Here is a 22,409-nt window from a genome sequence, read left to right as displayed (position 1 = left end):
AAAATTTAATGTTTTTATTTAATTTAAATATGTCTTGAATTTTATTTCTAAAAAAAGTCAAACTTTTATTATGTCTACGCATTTTATTTTAATATTATATAATTAAATATGACAAATTCAATAGGGCAAACACAACAAAATCCAAATTCAAGTCAATTGTCCACTACGAATTCACGTTGACTCTAAAAAATAATGCTAAATTTTGTAGGTCAGTTTCAGTTAATCCTAACTTACCAAAAACCAAGTTTTGACATATAAAATTTATTCTTCTTTTCTCCTAATATTCAATAATTATTTTAAATGGTATCATTGATAAATTTAATCCGAAAATATTTTTCTCACTTGGAATTAATTGACCTAAAAAGATTTTAGCTTTAAGCTTGAGTGTAGAATTGATTAGGAATTGGATTTTTTTTTTTTTTTGTGTTTGAAAAATTAGAGTGTTTTAAGAATAATTCTTTTATTTATACTTTTTTTTAAAAGGGAAAAATTACTTTTCACTGAAATTAAAAAGCGCTTATCAGATAATCAATTCAAGTGAGAGTCGCTATTGACTTTTTGCACGATTTTAGCTCCGACAGTGATTCGGTTCAGTTTCGAAGTATTCGTCGGGTATATCGATCTCCCCCTTCTCTCTCTTTCACAGCCCCAAACTCAGACAAACAACGCGCACACAGAGATCTATGGGAGTTTCCAAGAAACCCATTTTGTTGGTTTTACTATTGTTTTCTGGGTATTTTGCATTTGAAGTTCTCTCTGAAGGTGTCACCAAGGAGGAGGCGAAGCAGCTCAGAGATGAGGTACACTGCAAGTTTACGTCAATGGTGGAAATTAAGAAATGTTGGATGAATTCCTTTTAATGATGGAGTCACAATCATCCGGTGATCGTATCATGGATCATTTGTTCTTTTCTCTGAGTTTTTTTTTTGGATGTTTTTTGTGTTATTGGAGATGTTTCTATGCTTCAAGGCTGTAATGAACTGAATGGCAGATAATTTAGCTGCTGGGGATACCCAAGAATTTAATTGAGCGGCGATTTTATTTTATTTTATTTTATTTTTTTAAAATGCATCAGTTGTGTTTTCAAGACCAGCTGGGTTCCTCATTGTTAGGTGGGATGGATCACGATAGAATTGAATGGTGGGATTTGGTCTATTAGGTAATTAGGTGTCAAGCTCGAGCATTTCAATTTGGGATGGTGAAACTGTGCTTCCGGGTGGGGTCGCCTGCTAATTATATGTTTTATGTATCAAGTGCTGCTTTATATCATGCATCGGAATAGAGAAAATCATGGTTCCCTGTTTGGTTCCGAAACTGAGCCCCTTCTTTCTTGGGGATTTGGAGGATGAGAACAGGGATGATAATGTAATTCCAATAAATTTGCTGAATAACTTTATGTAACTTACAACTTACAAAAACTGTGGGTATCGTCTGATATGTTTATCCTGAGATTAGATGAAGTCAGAATGTGATAGGATATAGTTTCTACTTCACTTTTTGTTCATGAGAACTTAATGATATATTTAGACAAAAGGAAAACTGTGATTGATTTGGATTTCCCCGTCAAGATAAATCTCAGGCTCTATTGAGAATCAATAATATTTGGTTGTACGGCCGTGATTTTTTCAAGTGAACAAGAGTGGATGGAATTATGCAATTTTAATGGTACAATTTTTGTTCTTTCCATTGATTTAAGAGTATTCTAGTATACCTGCTCTTTTCTTTTCGCACAAGTTAAAAGTATGTCCTTTTGATGGTGAACCTTATTGTGTGTAATTTAGGTGCGTGAAATGTTTTATCATGCATTTTATGGGTACATGAAGCATGCATTTCCTCGTGATGAATTGAAACCTTTATCATGTGGTGGGGAAGATACTCTTGGAGGATATGCTTTAACATTGGTGAGATTCACTGCCATTAATCTGTTTAATGACTGTTATTCTTAGTTACGGTTATCAATCTTTTTTTAGTAATTCTGCTGTAATGTTTGCCTGCTCAGATTGATTCACTAGACACACTGGCTTTGCTTGGTGATCAAGAACGCTTCTCAGCATCTGTTGAATGGATTGGTAAAAATCTACGGTTTGATATTGTGAGTATGGACTTCATATTTGTTTTATGTGGAAATGAACTTCGAAATATCTACCTGGTCTGGTTGTCACTTTATTGTGATAATAAGGTTCAGTGTATTATTGCTAATTTTTCTCCTCGCCCTGCTAGAGATAAGACACATGCCTATAATGCACCCATTTCTGGAATACATAAGAATATATATTATTGTGTTGTTCTACTGGTTTGTTATGATGTTAATTGGTTATAACGATGTAATCTTTCTAATCAGCCCGCCAGATTTATTCTTCTGTTTTTCAATAGTAAAATGGAAAACAAACAGCACAAACATATTATTTTTTTATTGCTGTGAACTGTTAATTTAATGAGACGTGACTTGACATGGTTCATGCATTTGGCGAAATCAATGATCCCTTCCACTGTGAGAAGTAGTAAGTTTATTGTGAAATGGGGCTCTGCATTTCATTTATGGCACTTGAATAGTCTGTGACTTCTCAGGTGGAACTAGTTAACTTGAAAACTTAAAACACCTTGGAAGCAAAGAACCACTGTTAAACCTTTATCAAATGACTATATTCAAGGAAAATGCACCATCTAGAACCAGACCTTAAAGTGGTATAACACTGATCAGGTGAACCATTACTTAACTTAGTTTATTCATATATATTACGTATACATTGTCTTCTTGTTGTTCGGAAGTGTCTGGATGGGTGAAGCGTTAAAAAATTGTAGGTGTCATTTTGGTTTGTGGTTTATCTCTCCGACTAAAATTTTTTGCTTTGTATTGCAGAATAAGACCGTTTCCATCTTCGAAACTACTATAAGGATACTTGGAGGTTTATTGTCTGCTCATCTCCTTGCAAGTGATTATAATACGGTAAAACATAATGCTATCAACACCTTTTGTGCTACTATTTGATGAAAATTTTAAAATTTACCTTTTGCTTTAAATTATTGGTTATTTATCCTTTTATATCTAATTAGTTTCTGGTGTCATTATGACATAAGATAGAACAAGTGACAACAAGCCATTGTTAAGCTAGCAAGTGTTTGTTTTCCCATTTTAAGTAGCTAATGCAGTTACCTCAAAGCCTTTAGAAAATCCAAGTTATGTAGGTCACATTCAACTTCAAAAGTTTTGTTGTATCTATGCTTTTATTTTTTTGGGAAGCAAGTGTTGATGGGTCTTTGCCAGCTGCATTATTTAATCCTAAGGCTGATAAAAATTATTGGAGAACTCTTGTTCATCCTCGGAAATTTTAAAATGACTGTGCTAGTTCAAGCTCAATACTTCAGAATTTATGAATGCTGATTCTGAACTTCTAGGGCATGAGGATACCTTCATATGATGATGAGCTACTTCGCTTAGCAGAGGATTTAGGTCGCAGGATGTTACCTGCTTTTGATACTCCTACAGGTACAATTTGACATTTTTGCAAATTTTGAGAACCAATTTATTGTTAAAAACTGTATTCACATTAATTTATTGTTCCTCTATAAAACTACGCATTTTTTTTCTGGTAGCATTCTGAACTTCAGTAAGTTATGAATAAATATACACCTAATTGCTTACTGTTTTTTTAGGGTATAATTAGAAACTGAAAAAGTTTGTCGGTCAACGGTTTTGAAAAACCAGTTAAAAAAATAATATTCATCATTTGTCTTATCAATTAAGAACATGCTATCCTTGCCTTTTTCCCATCAGCTTGTTAGAACGATTGCATTTTTGCATATTTTTCATCTTAACGAAACATCTCAGTGGTTGAAACAAGTGATTAAATTGGAAAGTTAACACAAATAGACATGTCATTAACTTCATTTATATTTAGTTAATGAATATGCAACCTTTTCTTATAGGTTTTTGTGGTCTTATGACTATTAATTGTTATTTTTGTGGCAGGGATTCCTTTTGGATCCGTAAACCTATTGCTCGGTGTTGATGAAAACGAAAGCAAGGCAAAGCTTCTTTGTATTCTCTTTTCCCTCTTCAAGTACTATTTACTTCCATTATTAGTAATAAAACTATAAGAAATAATATATAATGATCGATTTGTGGTATTTGAACTTTTGTGGGTATTTTATTACACTTATTTTAGCTCAAAATCAATTTAAACTTGAAAATGAGGAATTTGAAATGCGTGGGAAAATTACCCAAACAATTTGAATGTTTCCATGATAAGAATTTGAAATCCAAATCCATCAAATCTGTCGGTCGAATGCAATGTTAAATACCATGGAATTTTTTACGCCGTGTATTCTCAACCAGACAATGGGAAGTTCCAATCGTGATACCATATCTTCCTCTAGATTCTGAGATCGTGTGATTATATACAGTGAATAATTGATGATGATCTGACTGGTGGGAGACCAAGTTTGTTGATTAGATCTGATTCATTTATGATGCTTTTATTTTCTCGCTCGTCTCTGCCTATCTTTTTTGTATAAAATGAAAATTATTTAATAATTTTGAAGATCATATGTGCGTAGATAACATCAACAGCTGGTGGTGGAACCCTGACATTAGAGTTTGGGGTGCTCAGCCGCCTGACATATGATCCCAGTAAGTATTGAAATGATTTTTGAATATTATTATCAAGTTCTGTTTACTTTTATCAGTATTTCTTATGCATGTGTTGTATTAATTACTATCAAAGAATATCATGTCATGAAAGTGCAATTTGTCTCATATGAGAGAAGCGAAAATCAAATATTCTCCGAGAAGATTGCATAATGAGAATATTTCTAAGGGTTGCTCTTTGACATTGTCTAAAGAGGCAGTGGACTAGAATCATTTTTGTTATCTAATTATCTTACTTCATAGTTAATGTTGAGGTTTCTATATTATGCACCATAAAACATTTACAACCGGCGACCTTTGAATAAACAAAAACATGTTTGATGTGGTCACTGTAATAAAAAGTTTATCCAACAAGATGATTCAGTTTAATGCCTTTTCACCAGAATTCAATGTGTTTTTATCTCTTTTAGAAAAGCTCAACCTGCTACCATGTAATACTGCAAGGAAATTTTAATATTTTCTTACACTCCCCGCTGTCCTTCATGGTAAATACAGTTTTTGAGCAAGTCACAAAAAATGCTGTTCGAGGACTTTGGTCTCGTCGTTCAAGGATTAATTTAGTTGGTGCTCATATAGATGTTTTTTCTGGTGAATGGACTCAGAAGGTTAGTTTTTCAACGTGATAGCTATAAAAAGGAGATGGATGTTTCTTTCTGTGGTTCATGTCTTACCATGCTTGGTTATCGGACATAATGATTTCATTTTTTGTTCTGTTAATTATGCAATTCTTTTCTTCCTTCGCAATTTTTTCTTTATTCATTGTGCTATAAGGGTGTTATCATCTGAGAGATTGTTATGGGCTTGGGCTTGGGCTTAGGCGTAATATTTTGTTTGGGTTTATGGGTAATAGTGGGCTGTATCCAAATGGGTTTAGTTATTTTGTTCGTGTCAAGAATAAAATGGGGTGGGATTAGTTATTTTAGTAGATTTGAATTTTATGACAGTTTTTGCTACCCAATGCTAGGGGAGAGGGAAGATGTTCTGTTATGAATATTTTCTGCTCTAAGGGGCCGTTCTTCTCGTGAAGATTGGTCATTTTCTTTATAGATCTTAACAATTAATATTCTCTTTTATTACTGGTTTTGTTGGAGTTTTGTGGATTGAGACGTAACAGAGATGATGCCTTATTCTTTCTTTGATTTATTTGAATTGGAGAACCTTCCTTGTTGATATTTAAGTATTTTTGTGTAAGTGAGTATATTAACTTAATTCGGTAACTTTTAAGGGATAGTGGAGTTGGTAAACTGCAATTGTTTGTTGGGTTGCAGGATGCGGGAATTGGGACAAGTATAGACTCTTTCTATGAATATCTATTAAAGGTGAGTCCTGTTAGAACTATGTCGAGAACTTTCTGTATTTCATACGGATCTCTTTTGTTTTCCATTTATTCTTTTTATGTATTATGTCTCCTGGTAATATTGAGGATGACCTTTTAAATGTTACAAAAGTTTTCCTGGAACATTTTTCTTGCATTTCAGATGTTTGCTAATATTGATGTTCATTTTTCTACTTGTTCTAACTTCCAATGTATAGTGGCCTGTTCAAAGCTTTTGGTGTCGCTTTGGTCACCAAATTGTTAAAATCCAACTACTAGCATTCCTTATTATATATGATGTGACCATTGTGGCTGCTTTAGAACGCATATTAATTCCACTCCCTGTCTTGGCTTATAAAAACATCACGAGGCCTTACTAAAACTCATTGGATTACGATCTACAACCTGATCTTGTCAAATAGCATATGACCAATATAACTTAGGACTTCTCTTGTAACCCTTGAACACCCTCAATCATGTTTACTGTTAAGGCAACTTGAACTTATCTCTCATCAGTTATTTGGATTATCCATCCTTTCATTTGAAGATTCATTGAGGAGGCATGTAATTCAAACAAGTCTTCCATACTTTAATTTCACACTGGAATACCACATCAGCTTTAGAGATTTGACCTAGGTTATGTTAGAATTGATGAATTTTGAAATTATGGAATTCAAATCCATAATTTCAAATTTTTTGACTTGTTTGGATATAATAAATTTAAGTGAATTCAAATCCTCTCTATGTTAAGTTTAGTATTTTCAGTAGTAATTCTACTGGAATTCAAATGCACCCCAGATGAACCTAGATATACATCATTTAAAATCCATTCTTCAAATCATTTCCCAAAACAAATAATTCTTTCAAAGTGCAACTCAAGTTAACGTTCCTTTAATTATGTTCTAGATATTTACTTCATGATATATATATATATATATATATATATATATATATTGTATTTTGGTACTTTCTTTGAACTTCAAAACTTATTTTGTGGGATATGCAAATTGTTTTACCACCCCTTTAATCATCGTTGAGTTGGCTTCAGGCTTATTTGTTGTTTGGTGATGAAGAGTATTTGTTCATCTTCCAAGAAGCTTATAGGGCTGCAATGCACTATCTTTATAATGATCCATGGTATGTAAATTCATGTTCCAACTGCCTCTAGTTACATATTATTCCAGATGTATTCAAACATTTGCCTTTTTTCTTTTAATTTTTGCCACTTTTTTCACATTACAAATGTTCTGGTGATGTTTTTTATTGTATGTAGGTATGTAGAGGTAAACATGAATTCTGCAGCCCTTGTCTGGCCCTTATTTAATAGCCTTCAGGCATTTTGGCCTGGACTTCAGGTGTTTTTTTATTGTTAAACTTTATATCTTGTCGTTTTATCATGGAGTCATGCAAGTTCTAATTTTATGAGTAAGTTGAACATGAGTAAGTTGAACAGTTCACAATGCTTCTTGAAGGTTCTAGCTGGGGATATTGAGCCTGCAATTAAAACACATGCTGCCTTTTTCAGTGTCTGGAAACGTTATGGTTTCACTCCAGAAGGTTTCAATCTGGCCACTTTCAATGTTCAGGTTGGCTGATTATTGTTATCATTTTGTTCGTATGTGTTAATCCAAGGATTTGGGCTTCCCCATTTCCATTTTATTTGCTCGAATTTTGTTAATTTGTCATTTTACCAGAGTGAAACACCTACAGATCGTTGAACTTACAAATTCTTATTTATGTCAGTTGACATCTAGTTTGGACAGTGGAGACAGGAGTTTGTGAACATATAACTTTGTGACACCGGTTGCTAAGATGAATAGCTACCGTGCTAAAATAACACAAAAAATAATGAAATTCTTGCACTGCCCCCATATGAGTTAGAGGATTCTTCCTGTTGCTGGCCACCTCTACCCCTTAACAGCAGTCCACCCCAGCCCTCAAGTTGAGAAAGAAATAAAGAGATTATTAGGCATGGAAAGCTCTATGTTTGACTGAGATCTAAAAACTTGTCTTCGTGTCAACACTCATATACGTTTCATATTCATTAGACGACAAGTTAATTGAGAACTTTTTCAATAAAATGCATCTTCAATTGCTTGTAAATTTGATTGCTACCCACATAATTTTTATATATGCTCTCAACCTTGTTTAAGTTGTAGCATCTCACTTAAATTATTTTCTTGAGTCAGTAATTCCATTTACCCCAGGAATTACCTGCGTAGGTTGTTTGGCTGATGAATTATTAATAAGGGCATCTAATAAATGTGGTGCATTGATGTCTGTCACATAGCGAGATAAGATCTAGTGAATTTTGAATGACCAAAGTGCACCTGTAGAGCACTTAGCTGTAAATGGTAACAATTGTTTTTCATTTTGTTCGTCTATTATGATTTTTCATCAGTTGTTATTCTTTCATCTCAGCAAGGTCAGAAAAGCTATCCACTGCGCCCGGAACTTATAGAAAGCACATATTGGCTGTATAAAGCTACCCGAAATCCCAGGTTGTAGTTGATTTTATGAAGAATCCACTAATGTCACTCACCCACAAACAAAACATCTTTTGCTGAAACATTTTCTTGTTTTTGAGTGAAACAGAACCAACAAGGATGGTTTCACCATATTTGGGTCTCCTGTTTGCATATTCTTTGTATCCTATAGAATTTTTTTATAGGCCACATTAGTACAAACCACATATCTTGGAACATAGACACTAAATAAGTGGTTTTTGTATTTGCCTCTGGTGCTCTGAGGTTGTATATTCCCATTTTTTAGCTCAATTCTCCTGGCGTTTCATTTTAATTTCCCAATGTGTTTAAGATATGACTTTTGTCAAAACTGCTCAGTTTTCTTGACGCGGGACGTGACATACTAGCAAGCTTGCAGTATGGGGCTCGATGCACTTGTGGATATTGTCATATATCGGATGTAGAATTTCACCAGCAGGAAGATCACATGGAAAGCTTCTTTTTGGCTGAGACTGTAAGTTCTTTGAGTCTCCTTTTCAAGTCTGACATTCTTTAACATGTTCATCTATCACCTCTAATATCTTCGCCTTGACTCCTTGCTTAGTTGAGACTCTATAGGCTCCTTTTGATATTATATAGAACCATATTTGTTAATTTTCAAATCTGATAGTTGGAAATAATACTGCAAAGGAAAATTGGTATTGGTATGTAGTTTCTGCAACTGGCATGAATATTTTAGGAAAACATCAACGACTGCTGGCTTCTTCATTGGAAACTAATATGGGGCATTATAAAGAATTGGACGTTCAAGACATAAAAACTCGTTGATTTGAAGTATGATACCATCTGGACCTATTCATCTTGTCAACAGACCACTCAGTGGCTGTATACATACTCTTTTTGTATGATCTTGTGGAGTCTTGTCCTCTAACTACTTAGACTTTCAAAGATACATGCATTTGGTTCTGCACCGCTTTCAGTTTCGTTACTTTTTAATTTTATTGAGTTCCTCTTCTAAATCACATGATTTTATTTCTCTCTCTCTCTCTCTTCTTTCCTCTCTGGCTGGCTTGTGTATTTGATCGTGATATTTCACTCAATTTTGTATGAATTAATTCAGGTAAAATATTTGTGGCTGCTATTTGATCTAGCAGCTGGTCCAAATAACTTGGTTGAAACTGGCCCATACAAGTGAGTTGCTTTTGTTCTCTGTTATGTTTCATCAAATAAGTTAATTGAATAAAAATTTGTGCGAAGCATAAAATTGAAGGTTAAGTATGCTAACATAGTGGCAAATGTTAAACCTTCCCGTGCTTTTACTCTTGGACCATAGATATTAGCTGAACTGTCTATGTGATAATCATATGAGTGGACAGAGTTATTGGCTTAAAGCAAGCTAAAATATTTTTTTTGTTTCATCAATTATCTATGGTCGAAGAGTAAAACCACGGGTTAATCATATGAGCAGACAGAGTTATTGGCTTAAAGCAGGCTAAAATCTTCTTTTGTTTTATCAATTATAGCTCCTTCGTGGAATATGTTTATATTTCTCGGCACTTGTATTGTGTTATTCTTTTTCTTTCTTTATCCCAATTAGTATAACTTTGTATTAATTTATCTGCCTCCCTATCTCAACCATAATTGCGCGGAATCTTAACATTACAGATACATCTTTAGCACGGAAGGCCACTTACTTCCTGCGACTCCTCAAATTTCATTGGTGACTGAACATTGTTCATACATTGGAGCATACTGCAGAAGCGGAAACCCGAGGCAGGAAACATACACTTCACACATTTCCAAGGACTCTAGGGATAGAAATCAAAGCGAATACTACAGTGTCTCGGACTCCCCCAATTTTTTACCACATGCCAATTTACAAAGATCACATTTCTCCGGATTGATGAAGGTTAGGATGAAGTATCATATGCTAAATATCCAGAGTATGTATGGCTCGTGCTCTGGCTTAACCCCACTTTCATGAGAACTCTGTATGATATGTTTAGTTGTATTCAGTTAGACATGCCTAAGAAGGTTGTCCGGTATCCTTGGAGAAGTTATGTGTTTCCTGTTAGGGGCTTAAATGTAATGGGCCAAAGTCAGCTTACAGTCATGGGAAGAATTCTAGAAGCAATAACTTGGGGAAGAGGGAAGGGTTATATAAGAGCAGGGAGTTGTTTTGAGTTAGCCATTCAGTTATTTTATTTGTTGGTTGTTGTGACTAGCTTAGCTAGGGAATACTAGCTCTTACTAGGATTTTTGTATACAAGTTTAACTCTGGGAAAGCATATCAGTTCTATTTGCATATAATTTCAGTTTCTGATATTGTGGTTGCAACATTTTCATACTAGGTTTATTAATTATATATTTCTGCATTTTAGATACAGACCTTTTGAGCATAGAGTTTCCCTGGAATGCTCCACAAATCATAACGATGTAGCATGTTGCCAATTTTGTCTTATGTTGGTCCTTCAGCTGTAATCCAAAAATGTTGTTTTATCAAACGTATAGAGTAATGATGCAAAAATCCCTGTAATCAGGGAAACTAAGTGCTTTGTTTCAAACATTATTTATGTAGATTGGAGAATTCTTTTGTTAACTTGCAAAAAAAATTAAAGTTTTTTTCCTGGACTGGAGATTTTTTTACAAGTCTTGTCATTTGCAGGGGTATTGTCCAGGACTAACTCATGGGCAGAGATTTGGCATACCGTACTTTACTTCTGATACCAATATTGAGAATGAGCCAGCAAGCTCAACACAGACTTCAGTGATTCTGAATTCAACCATTATAGTGGTTTCAGATCCCATTACTGTGTCCCCAGATTCTGAAGTTAACAAGGATCCTGGCATTCTCCAGGACCTGGAGGATGATCCAAACCAAGAACTGAAGGAGGATCCCAGAGTTCCTCAACTGGACGATGATACAGCAGAAGAGAGTAATGAAGAACGTGTAAAGGAGTGAGATTCGCTGAAGGTAAATTTTATAATCCCGAAAGCTGTTCATTCTTTCACAAGGATTGAAAGTGCTTTGGAAGTCAATTTGAAGCTTCAGGCCATCAACCAGGGTCGAGTTTGGAGACACCTCGGAAGGCTCAAGTTATTTGACCTCCTGAATATTTCTCTTCATGCACTTGGGAGGAAAGGTTTGCATAGCTGAATACAAACTACACGATTCCTGTTAGATATGGATTACTGACTGAATTTTAAACTCTGGTTAAGGTTATACATAACTTGTTCCGTAGCAATTTTTAGAGATGTTTTTAGAGGACTCGTTCGGTGCTTCTAGCGTTGACATGCTCATGGAGTATGAATAGGATGTTACAAGGTGAGGCAATCTTACCGATTTATCCCGTCTAACATTTAGCATCAAGTGAAGGACTAGCTCTATTTAATTTTTGAGGAATCATGGAGCTGCAAGCTCAGACAGTTTCGTACAAATATTTGCGGGTATGGAACTGCAAGTTTAAATGGCTTGCAGTGTTCTTCCTTATATGGCAATTGATTCATATGGGACTTGTTACTTTGTTTGAAAACGTTGCATTTCATGCAGTATATGAAAAACTTACTGTTCCGTTACTTTCTAAACCGAGCGTCTATTCATTCTTATTTGTCTCTTGGATTGTTTGTTTTGAAATACGAGTCAGATGTGCATTTATGCGAGCCAGGTTGGAGCTGCCTTGAGTTCTCAGGTCAAGATTGAGTTTTCTTTACAGTGAAAGCATATTCTGGTCTGGTTGTTAAACGATCGAGGTAAATAGGTTTCGTCATTTCGAGCATTCTTTATAAACGCTTCGGAAATGTAGAATTGAAGGCAGAGAAAAGAAAAGAAACAAAAATGTGGCTCCGGATTAGGGAGGTAAACAATCCAAACCAAACCAAATAGTATCAGGCTTGAGCTTGGTTCGTTTAGGATTGTTTGAGGTTCGAGCTCGATTCGAGCTCGATTCGAGCTTCTATTATCAGGCTCGAGCTCGGTTTGTATTGAAATTACTAAGCTCGAAAAAAGCTCGAGCTCGGCTCGTTAAAAGCTTGTTTATCATGTTAATCAAGTCGGGCTCGAGCTTGATTCATTAATAGCTCGTTTATCATGTTTAACAAGCGTGACTTGAGCTCGGCTCGTTTTCGAGCTCGTAAAGCATAGAATTGAGCTCAAGTTTGAGCTTGATTTGAGCTTGTTAAAAATTAAATATATCTATAAACTAATTTTAAATCAGACATAAAAATATAAATTCATTCATAAATAACCAAAACGACAAAAAGAACAACTATATTATCAAACACGTTTGCGAGCCTATTATCAAACACGTTTGCGAGCTCACAAGTCGAATATCCTTAGGCTTGAGTTTGGTTTGATTAAATTTTCGAGCTGAGCTTCGAATAGCTCGCAAACGGTTTGGTTAATTTACATCCCTACTCCGGATGAAATATTTGATAGAATGATTTCAAGTGACTCGATATTAAGATGGATTTGAAATCTACTACAATGACCTAAAAAAAATACATTGTTAACTATATATTGCATGTATTTGTCAGTTCGATGAATGTATTCAAAATATGGTTTCTTCCATAACATTAACAGGAACTAAGAATATACTCAAAACATACAAAACAACAGAACATTACAAATATATAATAATAGATTTCGATTCTGGCAAAATCATAAATATTTTCGTGGAGTCTGTCTGGATAATAAGTATATAAAATTGGCATTGAGGTTCACTGAATCTACATGATAATATATAAAAATTTAACATTGGCTTTCTTTATACATTCTAGTAATTCGTTGAAAATTCAACATCCCCGAGGTGCAACAAATATTAATTCGTCGCCACAAAAGATTCCTACATACACGAGATATTGGACTTATCGACTGAATAATTTTTTTTGCCTATTTGAATATCATCATACCTTGATTGATATTGATACTCACGAGAAATTTAAGGTCCGATTTCAGCAAGTGTCACTAGTCCAGACGCAGGTTTTGGAATTGTCATTAGCCTGAAATCACGAATAAGACCGTTAGAAGGGGGTCAGGAGGGTGTCCTGGCGTAGTCCCTCTGACGCTCAAGTCAGAGACTGGGGATATGAATGAAGAGCAGCTAAGGATGCTGCTGAAAAATAATATAGTGAATGAATTATCCGCAAACCTGGTATTTCTAGGAGAATACATAGGTCCTTGATGAACCTGTCTTCCATTTGGGCCAAGGATGTACCAAGGATAATGGACTCATCCATGAAATATCATATATCATTACAAAATTATCCACGCATTTCCCGAAATCCAACGATGGAGTTCATCATATTCACATGTGCCCAACACAATGCAAATATGCAATGAAGAAGATTTTAGCCATCTTGTTTTTGAGCTGTTTGGGGCGATTTTCGATCAAGTAGAATGCATAAAAATATTAGAACAAATATTCTTGAACATATATAATTCCTTGAAAAGCAAATAAGTCTCCAAATAGATTTATTACAAGTAAAATGTCGATACACTGGATAATAAAAACCACGATAGTTTCTTTTACAGTTTTCGTGTAGCACACATATACATAAACCTAGTGAATTCATGGGGGGATAAGACAGAAAAAACATGAAGGAATTATATCTTCCTCGGATACATTTCGATCACTTCCTATTTTCGCAGTCCAGATCATCTATTGCAAATGATATTCCATCTAGGATTTCACGTATGCATAAGCACGACGACAAACGTTGTCGAAAACATCTTCAGAACCGATTCACCAGGCATGACGAGTATATATATAGAACAGGAGATGGGAGTCTAATCATCTAACAGATGATCCCACGATCCTTAACAACCCCCACGGAAACAGTGTTTAGCTCACGCACCGGAACCCAAACCTCGAGCTTCTGATCCCTTCATGATTCTCAGTCTCTTACAAGATGAGATGAACATCCTGCAAAAAATCCATCCAAACAAGTTATCTAGTATAGTTATTGATAATGGATGTAATGTACATGTTCAACAAACGTATGCTGGGGTGCGGATTCAAGGTTTTAGACGAGCATGTGGGAGAAGGATTTCATGTGTCAGGGGAGGACGAAAGCTCAGATCAGATTTGAAAAAATCATAGACAAAAAAGGACAAAAATTATTTGCAGTAATCCATGTATTGTTTTCACCCCACCCCCCATCTCATAAAAAAGCTACATCACCACTATATCACATAGTTAACATCCGGATTCTATATACATACATCTCTTTGAAATTTTAAGTTTTGCTCCAAACCATCCCTCTATCCTGCCGTCTTTGAGTAAATAAAGAGGTCGAAATTAGAGCAGAGGACTTACTCCCATGGAACATCTCCAACAAGCATCAAGTCACCATCTTTATCTTCATAAGCAGGTGCATATTCAGATCCATTATAACCTTCTCTCTCTGAGTATTCACCTGATGTGATGATCACCAAAAGTATAGACAGATCCCTCGTTATAAATTTCCCCAAGAATCAAGAAACTCAAAATATACTCGAACTTGCTAACAGTATGTATACAAGAAATAACAACAGCCCCTTAACTTAAAAGATTTTAAACTTTTCTACAAATACATTAGATTAGCATCTTTAACTAACCAAAATTTCAAAGATCATATCTAATCTAACATAATAAAAAGAATAAGCTTACTTTCATTTATCATCAACTAAATTCCCTACTTCCCAGAGCCAATATTATATGTAAAAAAAACGAAAACTCGTAAACAAATGTAAATCCCTACCTATGGTGAACTTGAACATGCTTTCCAGAGCTTTAAGCAGCTCAGAATATCCATTGTAAACCTTCAAATCAATCTTTCTAAGAAAAGGAGCACCATCCATGCTAACTTTCACATAAATCCCAGTTTCAGATTCCGTCTTATTTGGCCGGAGATTATTCTTCTGGTAGGATCTCACCGGCGGCCACCCAACAATCTGTGCCCTGTCATCAAATACCAGTTAATTCGACAAGCCAGTTGCAGATTTTATGTACTTGAGCGATTTTTTCCCTTAAAACATATAAGAATTACTGTCAAAATATAAATTATCTTCCCATCATCTAACTTCTTAAGCATTAAAAAATTTATTTCTTAATATCTAAAATTTACAAGCCATCTGGTGAACACGAAAAAGAAAGACGAAGTTGAGTGAGTTTCTTACTTGGGTGGCTGCACAGTAACAGGGTCGCCGGCCTTTGCCGCGGAATCGACGTTGAATCCAATCTTCTCGACAGATTCAGGCGAGGCTCGCTTGTTGTTCTTAGCAGTACTATAAGATTCATCTGTTCCAGGTAACCCCAATCTCAGCTCAGTTGCCTCCAAATTTAGATCATTTACATCGCCCTTTAAAACACCTTCCATTCCCGCAGATTTTGCTCAAAATTCAAGAAATTTGGATCCCTTTTCGTCTCAAGATCCGTAATACGCTCTGAGTAATGTTTCTTTGGAGATTCCGAAAGAAAACGTGTCGCCCCGAGTTAGGAAAATGAATGGTGTTTTTATAGGTCAAGAAAGCTAAGACATCTCCTTTTTCCACTCTTTTTTTTACAGTAATTTTATTATTAGTTTTGCAAATAAAAAATTCCACAAAGATTCTTTATTTTTCTGGGAGAATGGCTTATTTAAAATTTTCAAATCAACGATAATTCAACATATGTTGTGAGACAGTATCACGAATTTTTATCTATAAGACGGGTCAATCCTACTGATATTCATAATAAAAAATAATATTTTTAGAATAAAAAATAATATATTTTTATAGATAATCTAAATAAAAAATATGTCTCGTATAATATGAATTGTGAAACTGTGTTGCATGAATTTTTGTCAAAAGTTAATGCGAAAAAATTATAAAAAATGGCATCGTTTGTGGGAATCTTTGTGTAAAAATGTCTGCAGAATGGAGGCATGAAGGGGACATGATAGGGACAAGCCTACACTTTCTTTAGAGAAATCAAAGATGTGCACGATCAAGATTTTTACCATCTAAAAACAATATAGGGCATTTTTTTATTTCTTTTTTTAAATTAAATTTATTTTTTTTAATAAAAAAGGTTTTAAAATTAATTTCAACTATTAATATTTTCTTAGTTTTAATTTTTTTCTATAAATTCTTATTCTACTCAAAAATATAATAGTATTAAATAAAATTAAATTAATTATTATTTCGTATATACTTTGTAAATTATCTCATTTATGTTTAAAGTTTGGTATTGTTGCTTTGATAACTTTCGTAAAAGACTTGAAGAAGGTAAATCTTTGACTGATTATTATATCTGATTGTGCTTGTTTTTAATAACAGCGCCTTTAATTTTGTTTAATCTTTTTTCAGCAATCTATCTTTATTTATTCCTTAAAATATATAATCAAATAAGTAAGATATATTTTGAAACGATCTCACATATCTGTTTTCGAGAGTAAGATCAATCTGATCCATCTTTAAAGGAAATAGTATGTCTCTTGTGAGACGATCTCACGAATCTTTATCTGTGAGACGGATCAATTCTATAGATATTCACAATAAAAAGTAATACTCTTAGCATAAAAATAATATTTTTTATGGATAACTCAAATAATATATATGTCTCACAAAATATGACTCGTGAGACCGTCTCACACAACTTTTTACTTAAAGTAAAGTGAAAAACAATACTTTAGCTTAAAAATTAATATTTTTTCTTGAATCAGGTCTTGTTGTAGATCTGTTATACAAAATTAATATGTAACACCGTCACATGTGAGTTTTTTGTGTTATTATATTATATTCCATATAATATTTTTGTCAAATTTTCTATTACCCATATAATAATTTTAAAAATTAAATAATCCAATATATTAAGATATGACATGATATTTTTAAATAATTAATTAATCATATAACCGTGGTATTCATTATTTTTTAAAGTTTTTTTTCTCATGTTATATTAATTTAAAAATTAAGAAATGATACGTCGCTTTCAAATAAAAGTGTCCTCGAAACTTATGACAAATCCTTTTTATTTTGTTTTTTTCATATATAAAAAAAATCATTATAGATACGCAACATGTTATATGGCTAATAATATAGAGTAATACGTCTATCAAATATATATTGACAACAAAATTCTATTGTATTTCTAAAAAAAATATATGTTTTCAAATTTTAAAACGAATCGGTTAAAATAATAATCCATAAAATACATATAAGGAAATTCAGTGGAACAATTTGTACCTTTCTTATATAAAAATATAGAGTCTTATATTAAAAGGCAATCCCTCGTACAAATTTATACTCGATCTATATTTTTCAAATTTAATCTATATTTTCAACCTTAAAAAGTTAATTGATAGAATCAAATGTTTACCACTAGACCAACATTTATAGTTATTAACAAATGCGCAACTTTGTTTCTTTATATTTTTGTGACAATACAGAGTCTCGTATTAAACGACAGATAGATATGAAAGGTTACACATACTTGTTTTGGATCATTGTAGTTTGCATACACTTATTTTTCAAAAATAAAAAAATAAAATCTATGGCATATCAATTTGTACATAATTTAAGAACTCTAAACGTCGACATTAAAAATTAAATCAAATTCAATCGAAAGTGATATAAAATACAGTTTTGAAAATCATTAATCATAACTGGTAAAAAAAAAAAAAATCATTAATCATACGATGAAGATACCCATTTTAACATAAAGTGAATATCCCCATAATCGGGTTATGGATTTGAATAGTGTATGTCATAAATAATCCGATCGTTATATATAGAGTAGGTCTCTTATGAGACTATCTCACGAATCTTTATCTATGAGACGGGTCAACCCTACCGATATTCACAATAAAAAGTAATACTCTTAGCATAAAAAAGTAATATTTTTTCATAGATGACCCCCCATATAAGATATCTGTCTCGCAAAATACGACCCGTTAGACTGTCTCACACAAGTTTTTGTCGTATACTTTTGTGATCGATAAATTTTGTTAAGCTAGTAAGTTTATATTTATATATTGATGAACTCATATTTGTTAAAATAGGTCTCTTCTGATACGATCTCATTGATTTTTATTCGTCAGACGGATCAACTATAGGGGTGATCACGGTGCGATTTTGCGGTTTTTTAAAAAAATTCAAACCGAATTGCTATATGCGGTCGGTTAGTATTTTGAAAAAATTAATCGCGGTTTTACATGAAAAATTAGCCTTACGGTTTTGAACGATTTTAAGCGGTTGCGGTCGGTTTACGGTTTTTTTTAATGAAAAATATTAGAACATATATTCTAATCTATTTGAAAACAACAACAAATATTATCTTCAAATATAAATATAGTTCAAAACATATAAAGATCAAATTAGATAAAATAATAATCAAGATTCATAACTAAGTTAATAATTCAAAAACACAACACATTCAAAAAAAAATGACATTTACACTATTTTATATTTTTTAGCTTTCAAACTTCAAACAAAATATTGTAGCAAAAGAAATAAATACTTTAATAAAAGACTAATATGAAGAATAATTAAAAAAGATAAGTTTTATTTGTAATAATAATAATTTTGAAGAAAATTGGGATATAATGAATGACGACGTCTTTATTTGAATATGTTGTTTATAAATTATTATAATTCTAGGTCCAATATTATGGCAAGCGGTTTAAGCGGTGCGGTTTGATGTGATTCTTGGCCAAAAAAAATAACCGAACCACGTATGCGGTGCGGCTTATGATTAATATTTTTAATCGCGATTTTTATAAAAATATTATGAAAAACAATGCGGTGCAATTCGGTTCGGACGATTAATAAAAAAATTTGATCACCCCTAATCAACTATGCTCATATTTGCAATAAAAATAATATTTTTGACATAAAAATAATACTTTTTCATGGTAACTCAAATAGAATATATGTCTTAAAAAATTAACTCGTGAGACCGTCCCACATAAATTTTTGTGATTTTTAAATTTTTGTTGAATATTCATATGATGACGATGAAAGAATATTTGTGTTATCAAATTCAAATTAGAATATAATACACATAAAATTTATTGAATTAATATGGGGTCAGATGTTTCTTGGATTAAATCCGTGTGTATTCCCTCGTAAAGCTATTATATGCTCAAAGGACCCAATGTTTGTCATAATTCCCATCGAGTCAAATTTTCATTTAAGATGCGGATGTATATGGGAATGATATTTTTTTGTTTTCTATTAATTTATTCATGCCAGCCCTTCTACGCCATGCTCTATGTATATAATCTACGTCTCAATAATTACATTTTTTGCAATTTATGATTTTAGGATCAATGAAAATGTTTTAAAAATGAGTGGATAAATATCTCACAAAATTTTCTTATGTTAAACTTTGGGAATCACAAATGTTGTTAGCTATCAAGATCAAATCTTGAACTTCTGAGTGCAGTAGACAACTTATCGAATAATAGTGCGGCATATTCCGACTGAACTCAGTGAAACACGAGCTTATCAAAACAGCCATACCAGAAATAGTAGACAAATTCGGTAAATTAAATTCTAAAAAAAACCGATGATTGTTTATGGAATTTTGAAGGACAAACCCCTTCTATGTCTCTCCTTATTATATTTCCAAAATGATTTCAATAAAAGACTTCAATAATCACAAGAATTACAAATACCCACCTCAGCCGGACTTACCAGTTGTCTCATTGAAAATCTTAGTATACAAATTTCACAACTTAGACAAATCTGCACAAAAAGATTATTTATGCAAGTTACAAATGCTCACACTTTAAATGATATAAAAATAAATACACATGTGAGATAGAAAAAAGACATAATATCCTTCAAATAGATCAGATAATATTTTATGAGTGTGCTTGAAAATATATTAGTAGAACTTGACTTTACTTGAAAATCTATTATAGATAAAAAATATATGTAGTTCGTAGAGATGTATCTGAGTCTTGAATTGGCCTTTTACAGAGAGATTGTAATGTTAATTCGAATTTACACGACTATAAATTAGTTGTACTTAGACCACAACAAAAATAGCATACGGTATCACGTGTCTTTTGTCTTTTACTCGATATGAAATACAATAATAAATGTGTGGAGTACTAATATGTAACGATCACAATAAAATTTTCTTTCACAAAAACTCCTGTGAGATGGTTTAATGAGTCAATTTTATGATACATATATTTTGTTTGGGCCACTAATTGAAAAATATTACTTTTTTATGTCGAAAATATTACTTTTTATCGTAAATATAGGTAGGATTAACCCGTCTCGAAGATAATGTTCCGTGAGGCCGTCTCACAAAAAAATTACTCATTTTTTATGTGTTCAAAACATTAAGTGAATCATATGATTTGCTGATTATTGTATTTGTTCAAATAATGAAATATTCAAAGTTCAACCAACACCATTAGTAGGGCCAAAAGATATTAACTTATGAGGTCTTCTGAATCCGCGTGGAAACGTCTTCTAATATAATTCTGTCAAATTCTCTTGTTTGCTGAATTTTATTATTAAGTATTTTTTGTTAGCAGCACATCACTAAAACTTACAATTACCAACACATGATAATCGAATAAATAACATTAACTCTGATATCAACGATAGTATCAACACTTGTTGTTTTACAAAAATTTGTAGCTGGTGATCGCAATGCTACTCCAATATTTTTAAACAATATAATAAAACAAACGTCAAGTTCTGATCGTTCTCTCAATTCTATAATTATTGTACCGAATAAAACATTTATATTTCTTGTATTAGATCCATGTTTGTCCCCCAAAAAAAGGTAATCATACTCAAAAGGGTCGAATTTTGTTTGACTTATTTCCCATCAAGCCCATGTGTTTTGAGATATACTCAAACAAATTCTTGTGTTCTATGTAAAATCACACCCCACATACCAATCTATTTCCCAACCCCCTCAATTTCCCATCAATGTTTCAACTACAATTTATATCCAACCGGCATTTACTACTATTCATCTATAGAATATTGTCTCAAATTATTATAGTAGGTAACCTATGGCTTTCAATGAGTATGAATTGTATGTAAAAATAAAAAATAAAAATTCAATAAATTAGAGGGGGGAATATAATGCTTAAATATCGTTTAAATACTTTTATAAAAATAAAAATGTATTTGAGTTCTTGATCAACTCTCTTGTCTTTGTCAAATCCTCCTCCGAGTAGGTCTATATATATTTTTACCTAGAGATGTAAATGAATCAAACCGTTCGTGAGCTATTCGAAGCTCGATTCGATAAAAGCTCGTTTAATGAGGCTCGTTAAGATAAACGAACCAAGTTCAAGCTCTACAATATTCGGCTCGTTAGCTCGTGAACATGTTCGTTAGTAAATTATTAAGTAATATCTTAGATGAAAAATAATAATTTTGATATTTAATTTATTGATTTAACACATTAATTATGAAGTATATAGAAAAATCTATTAAATTTATTTATTATAATAAATTGACAAATTTTAATAAGAATATTATATTTTTTTCTAAATGTATAATTTATCTTTTGATGAATTTAATGAATATTTAAATGTACAATTCATATTTATTGAGCTTGTTTAGATTCGATAAAAGCTTGAATAAGCTCGTGAGCCATGAATATATTTGTTAAATAAAGCTCGAGCTCGGCTCGATTATAAACAAGCCAAGCTCAAACTCGGCTCAGCTCGAATCGACTCGATTACATCCCTATTTTTACCCTACAAAAGACAACAAGATCTTATATCACCCTTCAGTTTGAATCAGCAAAAGCAATGTCTACTTGCATAATATTGATTCCAAATCTTCATGATCTGGATGTGAATTGAGTCAAATTACTTACCCCTCGGTCTATCAGTGAACTTCGATACACAGTATATCTAATGTATATGCGTCAAACGTGTACGTATATTTCGTGTACTGGTTATTTCTCATGTCGAATTTATCGTTCTGTAACCAGAAAAAATTCTAGAGTGTATATATTGAGAAGTTCGATCGAGTTTG

General features: G+C 32.8%; 2 protein-coding genes across 2 annotated transcripts; one reads left to right on the top strand and one right to left on the bottom strand.

Annotated features, from left to right (window-relative positions):
* Positions 1-565: 565 nt before the first annotated feature.
* On the top strand, positions 566-12,004 carry LOC142547714 (alpha-mannosidase I MNS4). The gene is made up of 17 exons (XM_075656126.1): positions 566-800; positions 1,782-1,901; positions 2,000-2,092; positions 2,861-2,947; positions 3,397-3,487; positions 3,971-4,026; positions 4,558-4,630; positions 5,144-5,253; positions 5,917-5,967; positions 7,012-7,100; positions 7,237-7,318; positions 7,436-7,549; positions 8,385-8,464; positions 8,807-8,942; positions 9,549-9,619; positions 10,094-10,337; positions 11,094-12,004. Exons 1-17 carry the CDS (start codon positions 684-686, stop codon positions 11,388-11,390), a joined length of 1,911 nt encoding a protein of 636 aa, XP_075512241.1. The 5' UTR covers positions 566-683; the 3' UTR covers positions 11,391-12,004.
* Positions 12,005-13,834: 1,830 nt separating this feature from the next.
* Positions 13,835-15,930, bottom strand: LOC142547712 (auxin-responsive protein IAA4). Its single transcript, XM_075656125.1, has 4 exons — positions 15,585-15,930; positions 15,167-15,366; positions 14,743-14,842; positions 13,835-14,349 (listed from the first exon to the last, which is right to left on the bottom strand). Exons 1-4 carry the CDS (start codon positions 15,782-15,784, stop codon positions 14,274-14,276), a joined length of 576 nt encoding a protein of 191 aa, XP_075512240.1. The 5' UTR covers positions 15,785-15,930; the 3' UTR covers positions 13,835-14,273.
* Between the last annotated feature and the right edge of the window lie 6,479 nt (positions 15,931-22,409).

This window comes from Primulina tabacum, chromosome 5 (genome assembly GCF_025594145.1).
Source record: "Primulina tabacum isolate GXHZ01 chromosome 5, ASM2559414v2, whole genome shotgun sequence".
Lineage (NCBI taxonomy): Eukaryota > Viridiplantae > Streptophyta > Magnoliopsida > Lamiales > Gesneriaceae > Primulina > Primulina tabacum.
The sequence above is the reverse complement of the archived record's forward strand: the minus strand, read 5'-3'. Positions and strand labels throughout refer to the sequence as shown.

Bases quoted from the DNA above. Each gene is read 5' to 3' on its own strand.
- LOC142547712 (XM_075656125.1), bottom strand. From the start codon at position 15,784: ATGGAAGGTGTTTTAAAGGGCGATGTAAATGATCTAAATTTGGAGGCA. The intron at 14,843-15,166 runs GTAGGGATTTAC...TCATCACATCAG, and splicing joins CATGTTCAAGTTCACCATAG to GTGAATACTCAGAGAGAGAA. The intron at 14,350-14,742 runs GTAAGTCCTCTG...GATTTTTTGCAG, and splicing joins GTTGGAGATGTTCCATGGGA to GATGTTCATCTCATCTTGTA.
- LOC142547714 (XM_075656126.1), top strand. From the start codon at position 684: ATGGGAGTTTCCAAGAAACCCATTTTGTTGGTTTTACTATTGTTTTCT. The intron at 3,488-3,970 runs GTACAATTTGAC...TTTTTGTGGCAG, and splicing joins TGCTTTTGATACTCCTACAG to GGATTCCTTTTGGATCCGTA. The intron at 4,631-5,143 runs GTAAGTATTGAA...TGGTAAATACAG, and splicing joins CCGCCTGACATATGATCCCA to TTTTTGAGCAAGTCACAAAA.